The following is a 19,860-nucleotide window of genomic DNA, read 5'->3' on the forward strand; positions in this document are numbered from 1 at the left end:
CTGGACACCTGGCAACCCTACTTGTGCCTGCTGATGGGCTGCCACACAACAGGTTAGCAGTGGGGCCAGGAGCTGCCAGCTGTGTTATGTGAATTCTAAGCCTCCAGACAACTCTGGAAGGGGGCTAGCCCCCAGCAACCTCTCATCTGCTCCTGGTCCCTTCCATTGTCCAGAAGAAGTCAGGGAGCAGGGACTGCAGCCAAGCAAAGCTCCTGGCAGGGTAGTTCTCAACTCCGTCACTTCTGCCCAAGTTCCCCACCCCTTCTGGGTTGGCCCGCAGCCATTTCCAAAATTTGTGAAGTGGCCCTCCTTCCAAAATTATTGCCCACTCCCATCCTATGTGAAATGTCCTATTATTAGTGGATAAGGGAGAAGCAGTGGATGTGGTATACCTAGACTTTAGTAAGGTGTTTGATATGGTCTCGCATGATAGTCTTATCAATAAACTAGGTAAATACAACTTAGGGTACGTCTAGACTACAGGGTTTTGTCGACGGAAGTTTTGTCGACAGATACTGTCGACAAAACTTCTGTCGACATAGAGCGTCTAGACACATTCAGTTCTGTCGACAAAGCAAGCTGCTTTGTCAACAAAACCCTGTAGTCTAGACGCAACCCTACAGGCAATAACACCTTCTGTCGACAGAACTCTGTCGACAGAAGGTGTTATGCCTCGTAAAATGAGGTTTACCAGCGTCGACAAAACTGCTGAGTTCTGTCGACGTTATGTCGACAGAATTCAGCGGTAGTGTAGACGCAGGTATAGTTTTGTCGACAAAAGTCCACTTTTGTCGACAAAACTCAGTAGTCTAGACACACCCTTAGATGGGGCTACTATAAGGTGGGTGCATAACTGGCACTTTCCAAAAAGGACTCAACAAACATTTGAACTATCTCACCCATTACCAAGATAGTTTCCCCAATTATCACCTCTAATACCATTAACTCACAAACATCCCACTCTCCCTACCTCTAATATCATCAATTCACAGACACTTACCTTCCTTCCTCCCCCCTCCCCCGCATCTCCCTCCTGTTCTGCAATGTGATTTGTCCTTTTCATATTTGTTCATTTTTTTAAATTGTATCCTTTGGTATATATGGTTGTGACTACTTTCTTCCACTATTTGATCTGAGGAAGTGGGTCTGGCCCACGAAAGCTCATCATCTAATAAACCATCTTGTTAGTCTTTAAAGTGCTACATTGTCCTGCATTTTGCTTCAGCTACCCCAGACTAACACGGCTACATTTCTATCACTATTCTGAATGAATTGGGTTTGTTTAGTTTAAAAAAGAGAAGATTGAGGGGGGACATGATAGCAGTTTTCAGGTATCTAAAAGGGTGTCATAAGGAGGAGAGAGAAAACTTGTTCATCTTGGCCTCTGGGGATAGAATAAGAAGCAATGGGCTTAAACTGCAGCAAGGGAGGTTTAGGTTGGACATTAGGAAAAAGTTCCTAACCCTCAGGCTAGTCAAACACTGGAAGAAATTGCCCAGGGAGGTTGTGGAATCTCCATCTCTGGAGATATTTAAGAGTAGGTTAGATAAATGTCTATCAGGGATGATCTAGACAGTATTTGGTCCTGCCATGAGGGCAGGGGACTGGACTCGATGACCTCTCGAGGTCCCTTCCAGTCTATGATTCTATGATTAGCCCTCTAGTGGCTGAGGAAAAGAAAGCACTCACATGTGTTTGGCTTTTTTGTAAAGTAAAAGAATAGTCAGAGTCTCCATAGTGAAATTTTGTGGACCTTTGAAAACAGAAGCCAGCAAGTTATCCTCTCCCACAAGCCCATGTGCTAAGAATATGATATTGAAAAGGCAGGCTTTTCCTCCCCCTGTATTGTTCTAATGCTTAGAAAATAGCAAGTAGGCTGAACAATGAGTCATCTGTCACTAGATGGGGTTAAAGTCATTTCCGTTTTCTGTTGCCATGGGAAAGTCAACGTCCTAGAGATTTGTCCTTTCTCCCACTCAAACATGTAGGAGTAGAAAGCCCAAGACCCGGGAGAGCCAAACATTTTTTTCCATATTTTCCCCTATAAACAAACTTCCATGGCCTGGTAGCACAGTCGGTCCATTCCAAGAATCATCCCATTAACAATGTCATTTCCCTTGAGTTGCAGAGTATCTAGAAGCAGAGGTTAAGTAAGTATCTGAATGAAGACAATTTGAAAAATTTAGAGTAGTTTAATTGTACTACTTTTGGGAGCATATGCATCATAGCTTGTTTCCTGTGTGTGTGCGCATTCAAGATAGTGGCAATACACTGGGATACAGAGAGACATTTCAAAAACTAAAACGAAATGTTTATTAAGCTAGTGTGCGTTAACATAGCATGATTACCAATACTGTAGTCAGAAGGCAGATAATATTAGACAGGAGTATGGAAACTGCTGCAAATGTCTTTTTAAACCTTTGCTAACGTATATTTCATATGAGTGGCAGCATAGCAGCACCTAGTGTTGATCATGGATATAACTGAAAGTTATAAGACCTTATGAAAAGTCTGATTAACCGCACACACTGAGTCCTGGTTCTTCGTTCACTTCAACCACTGAAAATCAGTCACACCCATGTGAAACTTCTGTATCGGAACCTTCAAACCTTTTCCGGCTACAATTTCATAGTGTACCATCTTTTCAAGCTCAGTGACCTCGTTAGCCTATAACACTTGGCTCCCTATATTCCCAGTCTGTCTGGCTCATTTAAATTGCCAGGCATACAGATCTAAATGTTCACATCCAAACAAGCTCTATAGTTACCAAAACTTGCCACCACCCGCATTAAAATTAAGAGGCCAATTGCTAATGGATAGCTAACCACATTACGGCAAATACCATATAAATTAATACAAGTTATGCCCTTAGTGACAATTTCAGCTAGAAAAGGGAAAGGCAAAAAGGCCACCATGGTAGTGGGCTCTTGAAAGCCGGGCAAAGACATGTTGATAGGGCATATGGGAGAAGCTTGTCATGTCATTGGTTCTCTTGTACTATTCTGTGAATAAACAGATGACTTAAGCCTGGTCTCTACACAAAATTGTGTCTGTTCTTACTAAAGGAATGTTTTATAATAACTTTAGTTTAACTGGCACAAAACCATGCTTAGACCAGTATCAGAGGGGTAGCTGTGTTAGTTCTATGGCACCTTAGGGCATGTCTACACTAGGAAATTATTTTGAAATAACAACTCCTAAAATAACTATTTCAAAATAGCATGTCCACCCTACAGGGAAGCCTCAACATTAGTCCGAGGCAGGCTCCCTCAATGTGGATGTGCTACCTTGACTTAGAGCCCCAGGAAGCACTGGGGAGTAATTACTAATGACTCTGGGGAGGAGTTTTTTCGAAATAGCAGCAGTTGAGTGTCTACACTACCGCTATTTCGAAAAAAGAGTTATTCCTCGTGGAAAGCAGGATTTGTTATTTCGAAATAACTCCCTAGTGTAGATCAAGGCTCAGAGACTAACAGATTTATTTGAGCATAAGCTTTCATGGGTAAAAACCATTTTGTCAGATGCATGGAGATCAAATAGATCAAAAGAAGGAAGTTACTTATCAAGTGTAGGATCAGTGTTAATGAGGCCATTTTAGTCAGGGTGACTGTGGCTCACTCCCAGCAGTTGATGGTGAGATGTGAATACTAAGAAAGGGACGATGGCCTTTGTCGTGAGACAACAGTTCTCAGTCCTTATTCAGTCATAATTTGATTGTGTAAAATGTAAACTTTACTTTCTCTTCTAGACAAACCTTTGTATCACCGGTGCTACCAGTATGGCACTGGTCTCATTAGGTCATGGCCACTATTGCACAGTTTCTGCTCCATCACTACTAGTACATTTCCAGGACAATAGCATCCTCTGGGGTTCTCAAAACAAATCCATGAATGGCTCCCTTCCTAATCTAGCTCCATGCCTCTCCTGGAAAGCGGCAGATTTGTACCATGTTACATGCATGAATATGTAGGCATCTGGGTAGGGGAGGTAGAACTGAGTGTACAAAATGCTCTTAGATGGATTTTGTTGGGGGAAACACTTTCATTAGAGACAAAGGTCATTTGATTCCCCCACAAAAACTCCCACTGATGTGGTTAAAGGGCAAGGAAGGTGAGGTTCAAGTCTATGAGGGAAAGCAACAATGTGGGCAGAAGGCCTGACTACTGAAACCCGCCAGTCCCAGGGATCTGCATGGTAGTGATGAATAGAGACAAAGGCACTAGTACGAAGCCACCACTCTGGTCCCAGATCCCCTACTGCAGATAGCTGAGCTCCGAAAGATACTGATTTTCTCATGCCCACAGAACAGAAGCTGCTGAAAGGACACTGCGGGAGTCAATACTGCCCAGTTTTCACACTGTGCTCTTATCTCCTTTACTGACATGCCAGGATGCTTTAACCTCCAGATAAAAGATTCAGTAAAAGTCAAAGCATGAATCAGACCAAGGACTACATTCTTTGCAAGCTACTGTGCAAAGGTCTTGCTTAATCAGGGAAAGAAATACAACCTTGATTACCACGTAACAATAAGCAATGTTAACCATTCCAGTCATGAGAAAGGCATTAAAGTGTGTATTGGAAACATACAGCCAAAAAGGAGATCAGAGCTCTGATTTGTTATTAAGACATTCACACTGCCCTAACTGGGAAGCATAAGCTGCTAGGCTCTCTTTCTTCACTCTATATGCAGGAAATTACATTTTAAAGCAGTCTATGATCTTTCTAAGTCTCTAAAGGGGTCACACACTTTGAGCATCTGGCATGCTTATGTTGTCATTCAAGACCGTGAAGTCATCTTGCAAGTTGCATTCCTAATAGAGCCAGTAACATATAATTTTCCATGTTTCACTTTATTGACTTGCTAGGAGAACAGAGATTTAAATTAATCTAAGAGAAGACAGACTGTGCATATTTAAAACAATTACAAGGCCTGCTAATTGTAATTTAATTAAAATGGTAGATTGGATAATATTTCATAAAGACAGCCAATCTTTGTAAGAATAAATACACTTTTAAAATCCTATGGTGACAATCCATAGATCAATTAAGTGCCAAAGAACCCCAGACTTATCCAGGGATATTAACATGGTGAAAACAATCAAAGACATAAATTCGAAGTCAAGATTGAGGGTTTGCACTCATGCCTAGCTATACAGTTACTGAAGCTGCTCTTAGCCTTAAGGTCATCTGGGTACTGGGGTCTACAACAACGCATTGTGTGGAGGATTGTGTCCCATGCCACCTTGACTTTCCAGACCTAGATTCTCTAGGCTAGCCTGTTCCAGCTTATTCACACAGCTGCAGCCATAACAACTGGAATCTCCTCACGTCTTGCCATCTCAGAATACTCCCAAAATGGGGAAGTCCTCCAGTGACACAGAACTGCCATGCCCCCTTCTCCTGCGTAGTTCCTGAATAGCTGGATATCCTTTTATTCTCAGCTGGTTAACAGCCAATTGATAGTTACCAGCTGATATTGATTAGAGTAGCTAGGGCCAATATATTGCCAGTTTAAGAATTCCAGAGCCACAAGGGATGTTTTGCAGCCCATCTGGCTTTTGCTGGGCCCAGTGGACACAAGTGGTGGCCCTGAACTTTCTGTCTGTTCTGGTCACAAATAAACTCATATTACATAGGTAGAGATGTATCCACTCACTCGGGAGGGTCGAAAAATAGTTCCCATCTCACTTTATGTAATAGCATGGCCAACCACAGATGCCACCCTAGTGGAAGAAACATATAACTGTGAAACTCTCCAAGGACAACATGTTTGAAGTAAGTTCCGCTCTTTTTCAGCATTGGGCAGTTGTGTCTCAGAAGTTATGTGTAATATTGTGCATCGAATAAAATTACTTTTGTTCTTTCCATCAAAATATTTGCCATCACAGTACAAAAACTACGGGAGAACCTGTTCAGTAAGTGCTGTTGATTTTGTGGCTATCACAAGTCTTGCTCCAATTGCAGTTAATGACCATTCTTCTCTTAGTTCAGTGGCAGCAGGAACAGGCCCCAAACCTTCCTAAGTCCCTCTTGAGTCCCATGCTTGGAACTAAAATTATCTGCCTGGTTTTGGGGGGGGCAGAGGGAGGAGGAGGATTGATAGCTAACAAAATGAACTGCGCAGTGCACTTGATTTTAAAACAGAAACAAACAAAACTCCCAATGAAAATTTCTTGACACAAACTTTGTGTCATAAATAACTCTTGCTAGTGGTGAGCATGGCCACATACAGAGACATATGCATATGATGACGTATTGGACACAAAGGATATTGGCTTTAGCGTTGGCTCTAATAAACTAGTCAGAATAGGAAACGATGACTATAGTGCCGTCAGCAAATTATTGGCTTTCCACAGACTAGGAAGTGGTCACTCCTCATGGGAAGACAGATGAAGAAGTAATTCAAAATCACTAAATGGCTTTTTCTGCATCTGAAAGTGGACTGGGATTATTTTTTTAAATAAAACTATATTATATTATCAGGCACATTAGGAGCCTTTTTTATTATATTTGTGGCTATGTAGGGCTAATTTACATTAACTAGAATAATGTTTTGTCACGGTAGATACACAGTCTTCATGCATCATGACTACGGTTTCTCAGAAACTTCTGTTTATAATGAAGTGTGTTTGACTAAGCTCTGGTTACTAAGCCTTATGTGAATCAAGAAGAGGGAGAGAGAGAAAGAGAGACTCACAATGAAAACAAAGACCCTATATGAGGCTACTGGAGGGATACTTACTACCTTTGGGATTATAAGCATTTTCTCTGGAATTTTTGCTTTCTTTCCCGTTTTTTCTTATAAGCCTTGGTTTGCTGGATGGAGTGTTCGAATTGCCTGCCCCATCTGGAACGGAACTTTGGTAGGCCACAACAAAAATGTTAGCAGGCAGGGAAAATAAATTAGTGAAGTTACTGAAATTCTAAGAAAAGTAAACCATTTTTGAATTTGTCTCCTATTACAGTAATATAAACTCTGTATTCAACATAAAATTAAACACAGGAGCTCCTTGCAACTCCTCAATAAGATTTAACTTTGCAATCAATAGTAAAATGTTTATTGTTTCAGGATACTTGACTCTCACAATTTCTCTTTGCTAGCCAAACTAAAATTCTTCATCTCTGGGCCAAATCTGGATTTCAGTTACAGCAGTGTCAATGTGAAGTAACATGACTGGAGTTATACTTGTGCAACTGATATCAGAATTTGGTTCATGTCTCACATCAATTATCTGCTCAGAGGTCCATGTCCTTTACTTTTAGTAAAAACTGTTTATGTTTTAGATTTTAAATTATGCATGAGGATGTGTACAAGTGCATCAAGCTTTTGAGTTAAAAACTCAATCAGCCACAAACTCATGAAATCGCTATATTTTAAGACTCAAATTCTGCTCTAGCTTACACTGTCCTCATGCATCCCCACTGAGGTCAGCTCACTGCATACTGTGTATGTTAGGGCAGAGTTTTGTAACAAAGTACAGAGACTGCACCTATAAAGGGGAAGAAGTTCCAGCCTGGTTCCATTGCTACTTGGGTGTATTGTGAAAGGAAGGGGAAGCTGAGTTAAAAGGGGAATGACAGGGAAGAATGGTCTTCTCCCCTACTAGCTGGTTTCAGTGTGGGGAACTTCTCTGGGGATTATTGCCCTGTGTTTTTTCAGTTGATCTGCTTTTGGTTTTGTGATTGTTTGAATAATTATAATCCAGCCCTGAGGAAAGAGCTATAAAAGGGATGAGGACTTGGAGTTTTGCTTCAATTCCCCTGGCTCAGGAGGAATAGTTTCAACTTCATTTACCAGAAAAGAGGCAAATAGATTCTCAGTTAAAAATCTGTTACGATGAGCACCTTGATTTGCTGAAGTTTTTGAGTGTTACTGATGTCCCATAGATGTTAGGATCCAAATAATAAATTACATTAAAATCATACACTAGAACTGGTTGAATTGTGTTCTGTGATCCTCAAGCTTAGTTCTTCCACCAGTATTTAATTGCAGTTTTGGACACTGCTTTACTGAAAACATGTCACTTGACAGAATTAATGTGTATAGATGATGTTTCTACTACCATAATTTGTTTAGGGATGATATTATGTCCACTTCCTCAGCTGCTAAAGTCTTTTTTGACCTGGTACATTCTACAAAGAGGTGTAGTCCAACAGAACTGTTTGATTTAGAAAATGAAAATAAGGGTGGCACGGATATAGATCCCATCTTATCCAAACCTCTGAATTTAAACTTTCAACTTTGCCTCACCTCATTATCCCCATGCATTAATGAAGAACTATGTTATGTCATCTGTTTTTAAGTAGAACTTCTCATTGCCTTCAAGAGGGAGTTTAGTTTAAAACTAGAGGGAACACCATGGTTCCAAGTCCTGGAGCTTGTAATGCCATTGTTAGTTTAGTGAATAAATAGGGGTATGTCTACACTACAGCGCTAATTCGAACTAACTTAGTTTGAATTAGTTATTTCGAACTAAGCTAATTCGAACTAACGGATCCAGACTAAAAAACTAGTTCGAATTAGCGTTTTGCTAATTTGAACTAGCATGTCCACATTAAGTGGACCCTGAACGGGGGTTAAGGATGGCCGGAAGCAGTGCCGGCAGGGCATCAGATGAGGACTTAGAGCGTGGAGCTGCTGCCTCATGCTAGCCGAGGCCTCTGCTTAAAGGGACCCGACCCCCACCCCGGACAGACAGTTCTCAGGGGGTTTCCCGCTTGCAAAGCAGTCCTGGCTTGGAGTGCCCTGAGTGCCCACACTGGGCACATCACAGCACTCGGCCATCAGACCGGCTGCACTTGCCACAGGCTGCCATCTGGGAAGAGGGGGCAATTGGGGAGCTGCAGGAGAGCTTCCACCCCCAGAAGCCTGCAGAGCCAGCCCAGTCCTCCCCATCGGGGGCTCGTACCCCATTCCTCCCTCACCTCCTTCCACTTACCCTTCCCTAGCCCCCCTTCCTGATGTACAAAATAAAGAAAACGTGTGGTCAAAAATAGAATCTCTCTTTATTGAACAAAACTGGGGGAGACTGGGAAAAGGAGATGGGAGAGGGGAAGGGAGAGGGGAGGGCAACTAAAATGATCAGAGGTTTGGAAGAGGTCCCATATGAAGAGAGGCTAAAGAGACTGGGACTTTTCAGTTTAGAAAAGAGGAGACTGAGGGGGGATAGGATAGAGGTCTATAAAAGCATGAGTGGGGTGGAGAGGGTGCATCAAGAAAAGTTCTTCATTAGTTCCCATAATAGAAGGACTAGAGGACACCAAAGGAAAGGAATGGGTAGCAGGCTTCAAACTAGTAACAGAAAGTTCTTCTTCACAAAGCAAAGAGTCAACCTGTGGAACTCCTTGCTGCAGGAAGCTGTGAAGGCTAGAACTAGAACAGAGTTTAAAGAGAAGTGAGATAAAGTGATGGAGGTTGGGTCCATGGAGTGGTATTAGCCAGGGGGTAGGAGTGGTGTCCCTGCCCAAAGTTTGTGGCAGGCTGGAGAGGGATGGCACAAGACAAATGGCTTGGTCACTGTCTTCGGTCCATCCCCTCCAGGGTCCCTAGTGTTGGCCGCTGTCGGCAGACAGGCTACTGTGCTAGATGGACCTTTGGTCTGACCCAGTACGGCCATTGTAAGCTCAGGGCTCAGGGTCGGGGGTCTCAGTGGACCACCTTGATTTTCATGCACACCTGCTCCTGGGTGGCCAGGCTGGCAGCTATCCTGCCCTAGACGGCCACTTTCCTGTGCCTAGTGCGGAGGTCGTGGACGAGGGTCCACGATGTCCGCACTAGACCAGGCAGGTGCCCGCCTCTTGCGGTCCCGGGCAAGCTCCCGGGAGCCGCCAGCCTGGTCCCGGGAGGCAGACGAGTTTCCCTGGTGTTAGCCAGAGTGGCCACCAGGGAAAGCTGGGGAGGGCTAGCCTCCCACTAGTTCGAATTAAGGGTCTACACACCCTTTAATTCAAACTAGTAAGTTCGAACTAGGCTTAGTCCTCGTACAATGAGGTTTACCTAGTTCAAACTAAGCGCTCCGCTAGTTCTAATTAAGTTCGAACTAGCGGAGCGCTAGTGTAGCGCCTATCAAAGTTAATTCGAACTAACGTCTTTTAGTTCGAATTAACTTTGTAGTGTAGACATACCCTAGGTTATTACATATATGAGCAAGCTTACTCATTTCACTGTGAATGGTCATGATACTATATAAAAAGAATTCTTCATGTTGCTAATGTTTGTCCCTGCCCATTGAGCCATTATCATTCAGCCTAAAGTACAAAGACAGAGAGTGAGTGCTAGGTAGAGCTGGCTGAAACTCGGAATTTCTGGTTGACGGGATTTTTCCACTTTTTGAAATTTGGTTGTGTTCCAAGTGCGAATGAAACCAATTTCGTGACACAGAAATTCCAACAAGGGCTTGGTTTGGAAACACCCAACACACGCAATGAAATAGACACCATGGAACCCTGGGGCTGCTGAAAGAGCAGTAGTGAAACTGACAGGACTCACATCAGCTTCACAATCTGCTGCCAGGACTTCCAGGGTCTGTGGCTTCTTGGCAGCTGCATCACAAGGACTTCCCTTGAGCTTCCAAACTCCTGGGCCAGCAGGCTCCCCAGTCTGCCTGACTGTCAGAGCAGGTCACTCAGCAGGCTGCGGCAATCAGCTGTCCCAGAGGTCTGGATGCCCACATGGTGGGGCAGTCTCTGAGCCACAGGCATTGGAAGCTCATCCCAGGACATCCATTCTTCCAGCTGTGCTCTATGGAGAGCCTGGAAGGCTTGAGAGCCCCAACTCGAGCGCCCAGTGATTGGGGTATGGTGCGTTAAGAGGTTGTTCAGTGCAAACCACCAGGCGTATTTGCATTTCCCAAGCCTGGTAGAAGCTGTCACAGGATATCCCAGGCATTCTGCCATGGTAAGGGCCCTGTTTGGTAGGATGTGCTGAGACAGGGATCATCCATCTCTATTTTAGCCTTGCACTTACGGCCGAGTCTGACCAAATGGCAACAGAACTGTAATAGGCAGACTGGTTCAATGGACCAGGAAGGACTGCTTGCAGGAGGTGCTGGGAGGTGACTCGATGCATAAAGATGATAGTGTGAGGGGGATGGAATAGACACACAGAAGGGCAGGTAAGGGCTGGTAACATGAAAGAAATATGGTGCTATGGATAGGTTTGACAAAAGAGGGGGGGTAAGGTAAAGTCATGGGAAGTGTACCATTTTGGTGGGTTCTTGGCATTTGGAAGGGGAGGATCAGGCCAGACAGGGTGCATGTGCAGTGAAGGATGAGGAAGGGAAGTTGAGCTGATAGTGGTACAGGTTGAACCTCTCTAGTCCGGCACCCTCTGGACTGGTGGCAAACCAGAGAACGTACTGAACCACAGAAGGTCAATATTGTCTATTAGCATTACCAACACTTCCACTGCTACTGGGCTCTTAGAAGACATTTAGGGGTAAATTAAAGCTCAATGACAGCACAGAACACTGAGGCCCTGGACTGGAGGGTCTAAGCAAACTTTATGGGACCATGGGAAAGTTGTCCACTGATCATGGCTGTGATCATCTGGCTAACTTAAATGATGCCGGACCACGGATGTTGCTGGACCAGAGAGTGCCGGACCAGGGAAGTTCACTCTGTAGAAAGGTTTTTCACTGATGGGCAGCCCATGGAGAATTGTCTGGTGCTTAGTGCATGTGCATAGGGATGTCCCTTCAGGAAGAACACAGACTGATCACAAATACAGATTACACAGTATGGTGGGAAATCAGACTCACCATTCTCTCTTTCCATTGACTGTCAGGAGGCAGCATGAACAGTTCAGTGGTCTAGGGCCAAGGAGGAATTCCAGAAGGAGAGGAATATGATTCTTTTTTCTTTCTCCTGCACTAAACTGAATAATGGGCTTTAAAATGTAGAAGCTGCAACAGGTGAGCGTGGTATAATACTGTAGTGCAATTGTTTCGGGCAAACACTGGTACACAGAAGCTGACTAGTTTCCTATCACTTAAAAAGTCTCAGGCGGTAGGTAGCCATGTTAGTTTGCAATTTTAAAAATGAGTGGTCCTGAGCAGTGTTCCCTCTAAACTGTAGCTCCGCTTCACAGGTGATTAATCAGCCCCACCCAGTCAGAGGCTCAGGGCTCACCTGAGCTGCCATGCAGTTTAGAGGGAACTCTGGTCATGTGGCACCACAGAGACTAACAAATATATAGAACATGGGTTTTTTTCACAAAAGCTCATGATTCTATCACTTACAGTTCCTGACTGGTATTGAAAATCTTGTTAGGCAGAGCAATACTCATATCACAGGATTCTTCACCACCCATATTTAGTGCTTATATGATCCCATGCAGTGACTGGGGAGATAGGTGGCTAAGCACCAAATTCTTGAGTTCTGAACATTCTGCTAGGTGGCAGTCTGTTTCTGGAGTTAGGCTGTACCATGCTGAGACATGCCTTTACAAATAAATCTTCACTTAGTTAATGGAAAGAATCTCCCCGGCTACATATTGGATTGGATTATTAATCCAGATTTTTCTCAGCATTCTGCATTAAGGGGAAAAAATGGCAGGGCTTAAAAAACTGCAATGTTATGGCATTTTAAACTTTGGGATAGAAAGTAACATTTCTTGCCAGAGTGTTTAAAACCAACTGGAAACTGATCGTCTACTAGTTTAAATATCTGCCTGGAGCTAAACCAGCATGATGTATAATCCCACCCCTGCTTTCATCCATCTTCAGGGTTTTTTTTCTTTTTCCACCAGCCACATGTGCATTAAGTGTAAATTGAAGCCCTCTCAGTTGGCAAAGAAGATTGTGAAAAGGTTTGGCCCTCATTTTATAGTAGGGCCTTGGTATTACAATTGCTCTTAATAGCACTCTTATTTTGTAGCATAATTTACGCTGGCTAGAACCTTGTAGGATCCCCGTTTGTGGCTTTTCTTCTGATTAATTTAGCCAACTACCACTGATGACTCCAGATGTTTCTGCTTTTATCCATGAGAACTTTATATTATGGTTATGCCAAGATTATAATTTCAGGCTTGGCCTCAGCAGAAGTATTTTCAAATTCCCCATATCAAACATTTCAAATACAAAGTGCCATGGAAAATGAAAATCTAAGTCTTAAAATATTTAACATACCAGAAATGGGAAACAAACCACCAGACTATATTGTTCAGGGTTCTGGGTTTTCAAACTTGTTGATACATTCATCTCTCATATGAATCAACAATCAAATGAAAAAGAGTTTAACACATCAGGAAATGGCAGACAGATAAACATTGACACATTTTTAAAGTGCTTATACACAAATACTAGAAGTCTAAATAATAAAATGGGTGAACTAGAGTACCTTGTGTTAAAGGAGGATATTGATAAATTTGGTGGAATGAGGACAATCAATGGGACACCGTTATACCAGGGTACAAAATATACTGGAAGGACAGGACAGGTTATGCTGGTCGGGGATTGGCACTATATGTGAAAGAAAATGTAGAACCAATGACGTTAAAGTCTTAAATGAACCAAAAGGTTCTATAGAATATCTATCGGTAGTAATTCCATGCTCTAATAATAAGAATATAACAGTAGAGATATATCATTGACCACCTGACCAGGATAGTGATAGTGACTATGAAATGCTAAGGGAAATTAGAGAGGATATCAAAATAAAAAACTCAATAATAGTGGGGGATTTCAACTATCCCTATACTGACTGGGTATATGTCACCTCAGGATGGGATGCAGAGGTAAAATTTCTTGATATCTTAAATGATGGCTCCTTAGAGCAGCTGGTTTTGGAACCCGTAGAACGAGAGGTAATTCTTGATTTATTCTTAAGTGGAGCGCAGTATCTGGTCCCAGTGGTAAATGTAATTGAACTGCTTGGAAATAGTGCCCATAATGTAATAAAATTTAACATCCCTATGGTGGGAAAAACACCTCAGCAGCCCAGCACTGTGGCATTTAATTTCAGAAAGGGGAACTACACAAAAATGAGGAGGTTAGTTAAACAGAAAGTAAAAGGTACAGTGACAAAAGTAAAATTCCTTAAAAATTTCCATGCAGCTTGCAAAGACACCATAATAGAGGCCCAACTTAAATGTATACCCCAAATTAAAAAACACAGTAAGAGAACCAAAAAACTGCCACCACGGTTTAACAACCAAGTAAAAGGAGCAGTGAGAGACAAGAAGGCATAATTTAAAAAGTGGAAGTTAAATCCTAGTGAGGAAAATAGAAAGGAGCATAAACTGTCAAATTAAATGTAAAAATATAAGAAAAGTCAAAAAGAAGTTTGAAAAACAGCTAGCCAAAAAAAAATCAAAAATAGCAAAATGTTTGTCAGTACATCAGAAGCAGAAAGCCTGCTGAATAACCAGTGGAACCCTTGGACAATTGAGATGCTAAAGGAGCACTCAAAGACGATAAGGTCATTGTGGAAAAACTAAATGAATTCCTTGCTTAGGACTTCACAGCTTAGGATGTTAGGGAGAGTCCCAAACCTGAGAGTCATTAGAAGAGGTTTTGGAACAAATTGATAAACCTTACAGTAACAAGTCACCGGGACTAGATGGCATTTGCCCAAGAGTTCTGAAAGAACTCAAATGTGAAATTGTGGAACTATTTACTGGTTTGTAACCTATCCTTTAAATCAGCTTCTGTACCTAATAATTGGAAGATAGCTAAATGTGACGCCAATATTTAAAAAGGGCTCTAGAGGTGATCCCAGCAATTACAGACCAGTAAGTCTAACGTCAGTACTGGGCAAATTAGTTGAAACAATAATAAAGAATAAAATTGGCAGACACATAGAAGAACATAATTTGTTGAGCAAAAGTCAACATGGTTTCTATAAAGGGAAATCATGTCTTACTAATCTATTAGAGTTCTTTGAGGGGGCCAACAAAGATGTGGACAAGGGGGAATCCAGTAGATATAGTGTATTTAGATTTCCAGAAAGCCTTTGACAAGGCCCCTCACCAAAGGCTCTCAAGTAAAGTAAGTTGTGATGGGATAAAAGAGAAAGTCCTCTCATGGACTGATAACTGTTTAAAAAGACAGGAAACAAAGGATAGGAATAAATGGTAAGATTTCAAAATGAAGAGAAGTAACTAGTGGTGGTCCCCAAGTCTGTACTGGGACTAATCCTATTCAACCTATTTATAAGTGATCTGGAGAAAGGGGTAAACAGTGAAGTGGCAAAATTTGCAGATGCTACTTAACTGCTCAAGATAGTTAAAACCAAAGCAGACTGTGAAGAGCTTCAAAAAGTTGTTACAAAACTAAGTGAGTGGGCAACAAAATGGCAAATGAAATGTAAGTTGATAAATGTAAAGTAATGCACATTGGAAAAAATAATCCCACCTATACATATAATCCCATATATAAATGAATCCCCAATTTAGCTAAAACTACTCAAGAGAGAGATCTTGGAGTCATTGTGGATAGTTCTCTGAAAACATCCACTCAGTGTGCGGCGGCAATCAAAAAAGCAAATAGAATGTTAGGAGTCGTTAAAAAAGGATAGAGAATAAGACAGAAAATATCTTATTGCCTCTATATAACATCATGGTACACCCACATCTTGACTACTGCGTACAGATGTGGTCACCTCATCTCAAAAAAGATATATTGGCATTAGAAAAGGTTCAGAAAAGGGCAACAAAAATGATTAGGGGTTTAGAACGGGTCCCATATGAAGAGAGATTAAAAAGACTTGGACTTTTCAGTTTACAAAAGAGGGGGATATGATAGAGGTCTATAAAATCATGACTGGTATCGAAAAAGAGAATAAGGAAAAGTTATATTATGGGAATAAGTAAATAAGAACTAGGGGTTACCAAATGAAATTAATAAGTACAGGTTGGACCTCCCTCATCTGACACCCTGGCTGGTCCCGAACAATGGGTTTTGCTGAATGAGGGGTGGTCGCTCCCAACATGGCGAGTGCTACCCCCAGCTAGGACTCCAGCTAAGATGTGCTGCTGTCTGCCTGGCTATGGCTCCCTAAGCTGGAGCTCCATGGACCACAGATGTTGCTGGACCATAGAGTCCCAGTTAAGGGAGGTACAACCTGTAGCAGTTTAAAAAAAAACAAAAGGAAGATTTTGTTCACATATCGCATAGTTGGCCTGTGAAACTCCTTGCCAGAAGAGGTTGTGAAGACCAGGACATTAACAGGGTTCAAGAATTAACTAGATAAATTCATGGAGGTTAGGTCCATCAACAGCTGTTAGCCAGGATAGGTAGGAATGGTGTCCCTAGCCTCTGCCAGAGGCAGGGAATGGTGACAGAAGAGGGATTGCTTGATGAGTCCCTGTTCTGTTCATTTCCTCTGGGGCATCTGACATTGTCCACTGTTAGAAGACAGGATACCTATGGTCTGACACTTTATGGCCTTTCTTATGTTCTGTATCAGCAATGAGAGCCCAGATTATGCCATTTTTAATCTGACATTCAGATTCTTGTTTCAGGCACATTTTTCTTTGGTGGTTCTATTTAACCAACACTATATTATGAGGAGCAAAAATATAGACAAGGCTAAGATTCATGGGCTGACAAGAAGTTGAACACAGAGAGTCAAGTTCATTGCTGATATATTTAACATAAATGGAGTAGTGCCTCTTAATATCAAGGGACATTCAGCATAACCTTCCAGGTCTTTCTCATCAATTTCCAATTGATGAGTTGGAGAATACTGATTCTCCTAACTTCAACCAACCTTGTTAGCATACCCATTGCATGGAGTACAGTGATTAGGGTTAACAACTCTCTACTGTCCACAATCACACAGATATGCACTAAACCAGTGGTCCTCAACGCGGTGCCCACGGGCACCATGGTGCCCGCCGGGGCATTCGTGTGCGCCCGCCGACAACCTGGGCCGGCCCCGCCTCTGGCGCAAGAGAGGCGTCGGCCCCAGGCGCGCAACACGCACCGGCACTGGGTGCGCGGCGCTCGGGCGGCCCCAGCCCCGGGGCACATGCGGGCGCTCGGGCGCGCGGTGCTCGAGCGGCGCCGGTGCCAGCCCCAGGCGCGTGGCTTGGGCAGCAGCGCCGGCTCCGGGCCCACGGCACAAGGCGCTCGGGCGGGCCCAGCTTCGGCCCTAGGGCACACGCCGGCGCCGGGTGCAAGGGCATCCCAGTCCCCTGGCGTGCCCCCAGACGCGCGGCCCCGCCCCCGGGCGCCCGGCGTGTGAGTGGCCCCACCTCCTGGGTGCCTGGGAGCCTCTAAAGGTTGGGGACCACTGCACTAAATGCTATCAGGTCATGGTGGATTCCACATATAAATAGAGGTGTTTGATTATACCGTAATTTTCACAGTAACAACTTCATAATATCAACCAGAATTCATAGACTGTACAGAGTTCCCAAATCACCACCACTACATACAGCAGTGAGGAGCAATCTAGGCTAGTGAGTGGGCTGTATGAGTGGTCCTCCTTCATTGTAGTAACCAAGACAGTCTCCCAGGACAGGGTAGCTTTGCTAACTGTGCCTGCCTACCTAGCATTTGCAGGGTGTGCCGGCTGAACCATAGCAGTGCTTTGATTGGATGCAGACAGAGTGCACAGCTCTCACGTTGTTGTGTGCTATCAGCATGCACATCACTTCACATGCCCTTGCTTTACGCGTGTGTCACATTTGTTATACCAGTAGGAAAAAAACTACACAAATAAAAACTAGAAGAATTTGGCAACCCTGTGTGGGAAACGATAAACAAAATGTCCTGTGGTGACACATAAATCCTTTGGGCTGTAGGTTGCCCACCACTGACATACAGTCAAACTTAGTTCAATTGCTACTCTCAGCTATACCTGTACAACCCCAGTAGGAGCTGTGCAGAGTTAATGCATATTAATTAAGGCAGAATTTGGCCCATCAAGTTGTGATAATGATTAAAATGTTTGCAAAACATTTCAGAGTTTAAATTACTAGTAGGCTGCATCTACACTGGCAAGATTTTGTGCAAAAGTGGCCACTTTTGCGCAAAATCTTGCCATCTGTCCACACTGGCCGCGAGTATTTGCGCAAGAACACTGATGTTGAAATATACAAAATCAGTACTTCTTGCGCAAATACTCTGATGCTCCCGCTCAGGGATAAGTCCTCTTGCACAAGAACACTTGTGCAAGAGGCCAGTGTAGACAGGTAGCATCAATTTCTTGCGCAAGAAAGCCTGATGGCTAAAATGGCCATCGGAGCTTTCTTACACAAGAGAGCATCTACACTGGCACGGACGCTTTTGCGCAAAAGCAAATCTTTTGCGCAAAGGCACATGCCAGTATAGACGCTCTCTTGCGCAAATACTTTTAACAGAAAAACTCTTCCGTTAAAAGTATTTGCACAAAATCATGCCAGTGTAGATGCAGTCCTAGTGTTATGAAGTATCATGAGTGTAATTGTCTTGTTTCCTCCATCCACAGGCTGTTATTGCTGGTGTACTTATCCTTTTGGCTGACAGAGAACAAACACAAAGATCACTTGTAAGCTTATGTAATTATTTAGGATGGTGTCAAATACAGCAGAGACATTGGGGTGGGGGGTGCAGAGATAATCCAGATTATATGTTCAGGAGGAAAAAGCATATTTTGCTACTAAAGCAGTGGAACAAATTAACTGTGCAGGGCCTTAAAGTGAACAAATTTTAAATGTTCTACCACCTTGGTGATTCTACTAGTTCCAGAGTTACTTCCTGTCTTCACAATGGGGATTTTTGTTAGTGTCTAAGATTGGAAGTTAAGGCTGTCCACTGTAAATTACTTCTATGACAAATGCAGAAATAAAATACATTTGTGCTCCTTTATTCTAGTATTTTTTAACAAAAAAAAAAAATGGTTTCACTGCTTATATCTTCCCTGTAAAGCATCCACAACCCATTTTTTAGCAAGTGGCATATATGATATTTATTGCACTTATTTCCCCCTCCAATATGTTTCTTATTCTGGTCTCATTCGTGGATAGAATATAAAAAGTGAAATCATAGGAAATCTCTCACCCTCTTTAGTTAAAACTTTTTATTTGATTTTTTTCTACCATCAGTAAAAAGAGTAATAGTATGTTTCTGTCTCAATTTCAGTGGGAAGCTAGCTTCACCTTTGGCATATTGAGTATCATGGGCTCCCCGGTTCAATTTGCTGTTGCCATCACCTCCATCTTGCTTGGTCCGTACTGCTACTATTCATTTGCTGGGATTTCAGGAACTAGCTATCTCGGTTATGTAGTTTTGTTCCCTTTTCCCTACCAGGAATTTTTGTCTCTTTGCAAGGACCCATTGCACTACGAGTGGTACCATCTAGTTCTACAAATACTAGACCTTTGCTCAAGTTTTGTCATGTTTTGTGCTTCTTTGGTTTTTGTGGTCAAGCTCATTGCAAGACTGCTCCAATTTGGACATTTAAATGTGAGCTTTAATCATGATGGGGAAGGTGGATTACTGCCAGTAACACTGTAGCTGTGACTACCACTTCCTTTTACCTAATGGAAAGTCAGAGCTGCTCCAGTGTAGGCCAGATCCTCGACTCACTCGCACTAGATTTACACTTCAATAATTCCACTAAAGAAAATAGAACTATTCCATATTTGCATATGTTCAGACAAGATAAGTACGTGCCCTGTGCCTCCTTTGTGCTTTTAGCATATGCATCAAGAGGCTGTGATGGTCGGGTTCAACACCCCCTGAAATCAAGGAGAATCTTTACTTCGACTTTAATGCGAGTCAGATCAGAGCATTGGATTGGAAGTTGTTAAATTCGCTCTTCTTTTAAGACTGACATTCTGGCTGGCTACAGTGTATAAAAAGCTATAAAGACACAGCCCTATTATGGGAATAGCAAGATAAGATATAAAAAATAATCATCATGAATGGTGTA

General features: G+C 42.8%; 1 protein-coding gene across 1 annotated transcript; it reads left to right on the top strand.

The window, feature by feature from the left end:
• The first annotated feature begins 6,243 nt into the window (after positions 1 to 6,243).
• TMEM212 (transmembrane protein 212) lies at positions 6,244 to 19,660 on the top strand. Its single transcript, XM_006120834.2, has 3 exons — positions 6,244 to 6,863; positions 18,415 to 18,474; positions 19,068 to 19,660. Exons 1-3 carry the CDS (start codon positions 6,699 to 6,701, stop codon positions 19,440 to 19,442), a joined length of 600 nt encoding a protein of 199 aa, XP_006120896.1. The 5' UTR covers positions 6,244 to 6,698; the 3' UTR covers positions 19,443 to 19,660.
• The last annotated feature ends 200 nt before the right edge of the window (positions 19,661 to 19,860 follow it).

This window comes from Pelodiscus sinensis, chromosome 10 (assembly GCF_049634645.1).
Source record: "Pelodiscus sinensis isolate JC-2024 chromosome 10, ASM4963464v1, whole genome shotgun sequence".
NCBI classification, from domain to species: Eukaryota; Metazoa; Chordata; order Testudines; family Trionychidae; genus Pelodiscus; species Pelodiscus sinensis.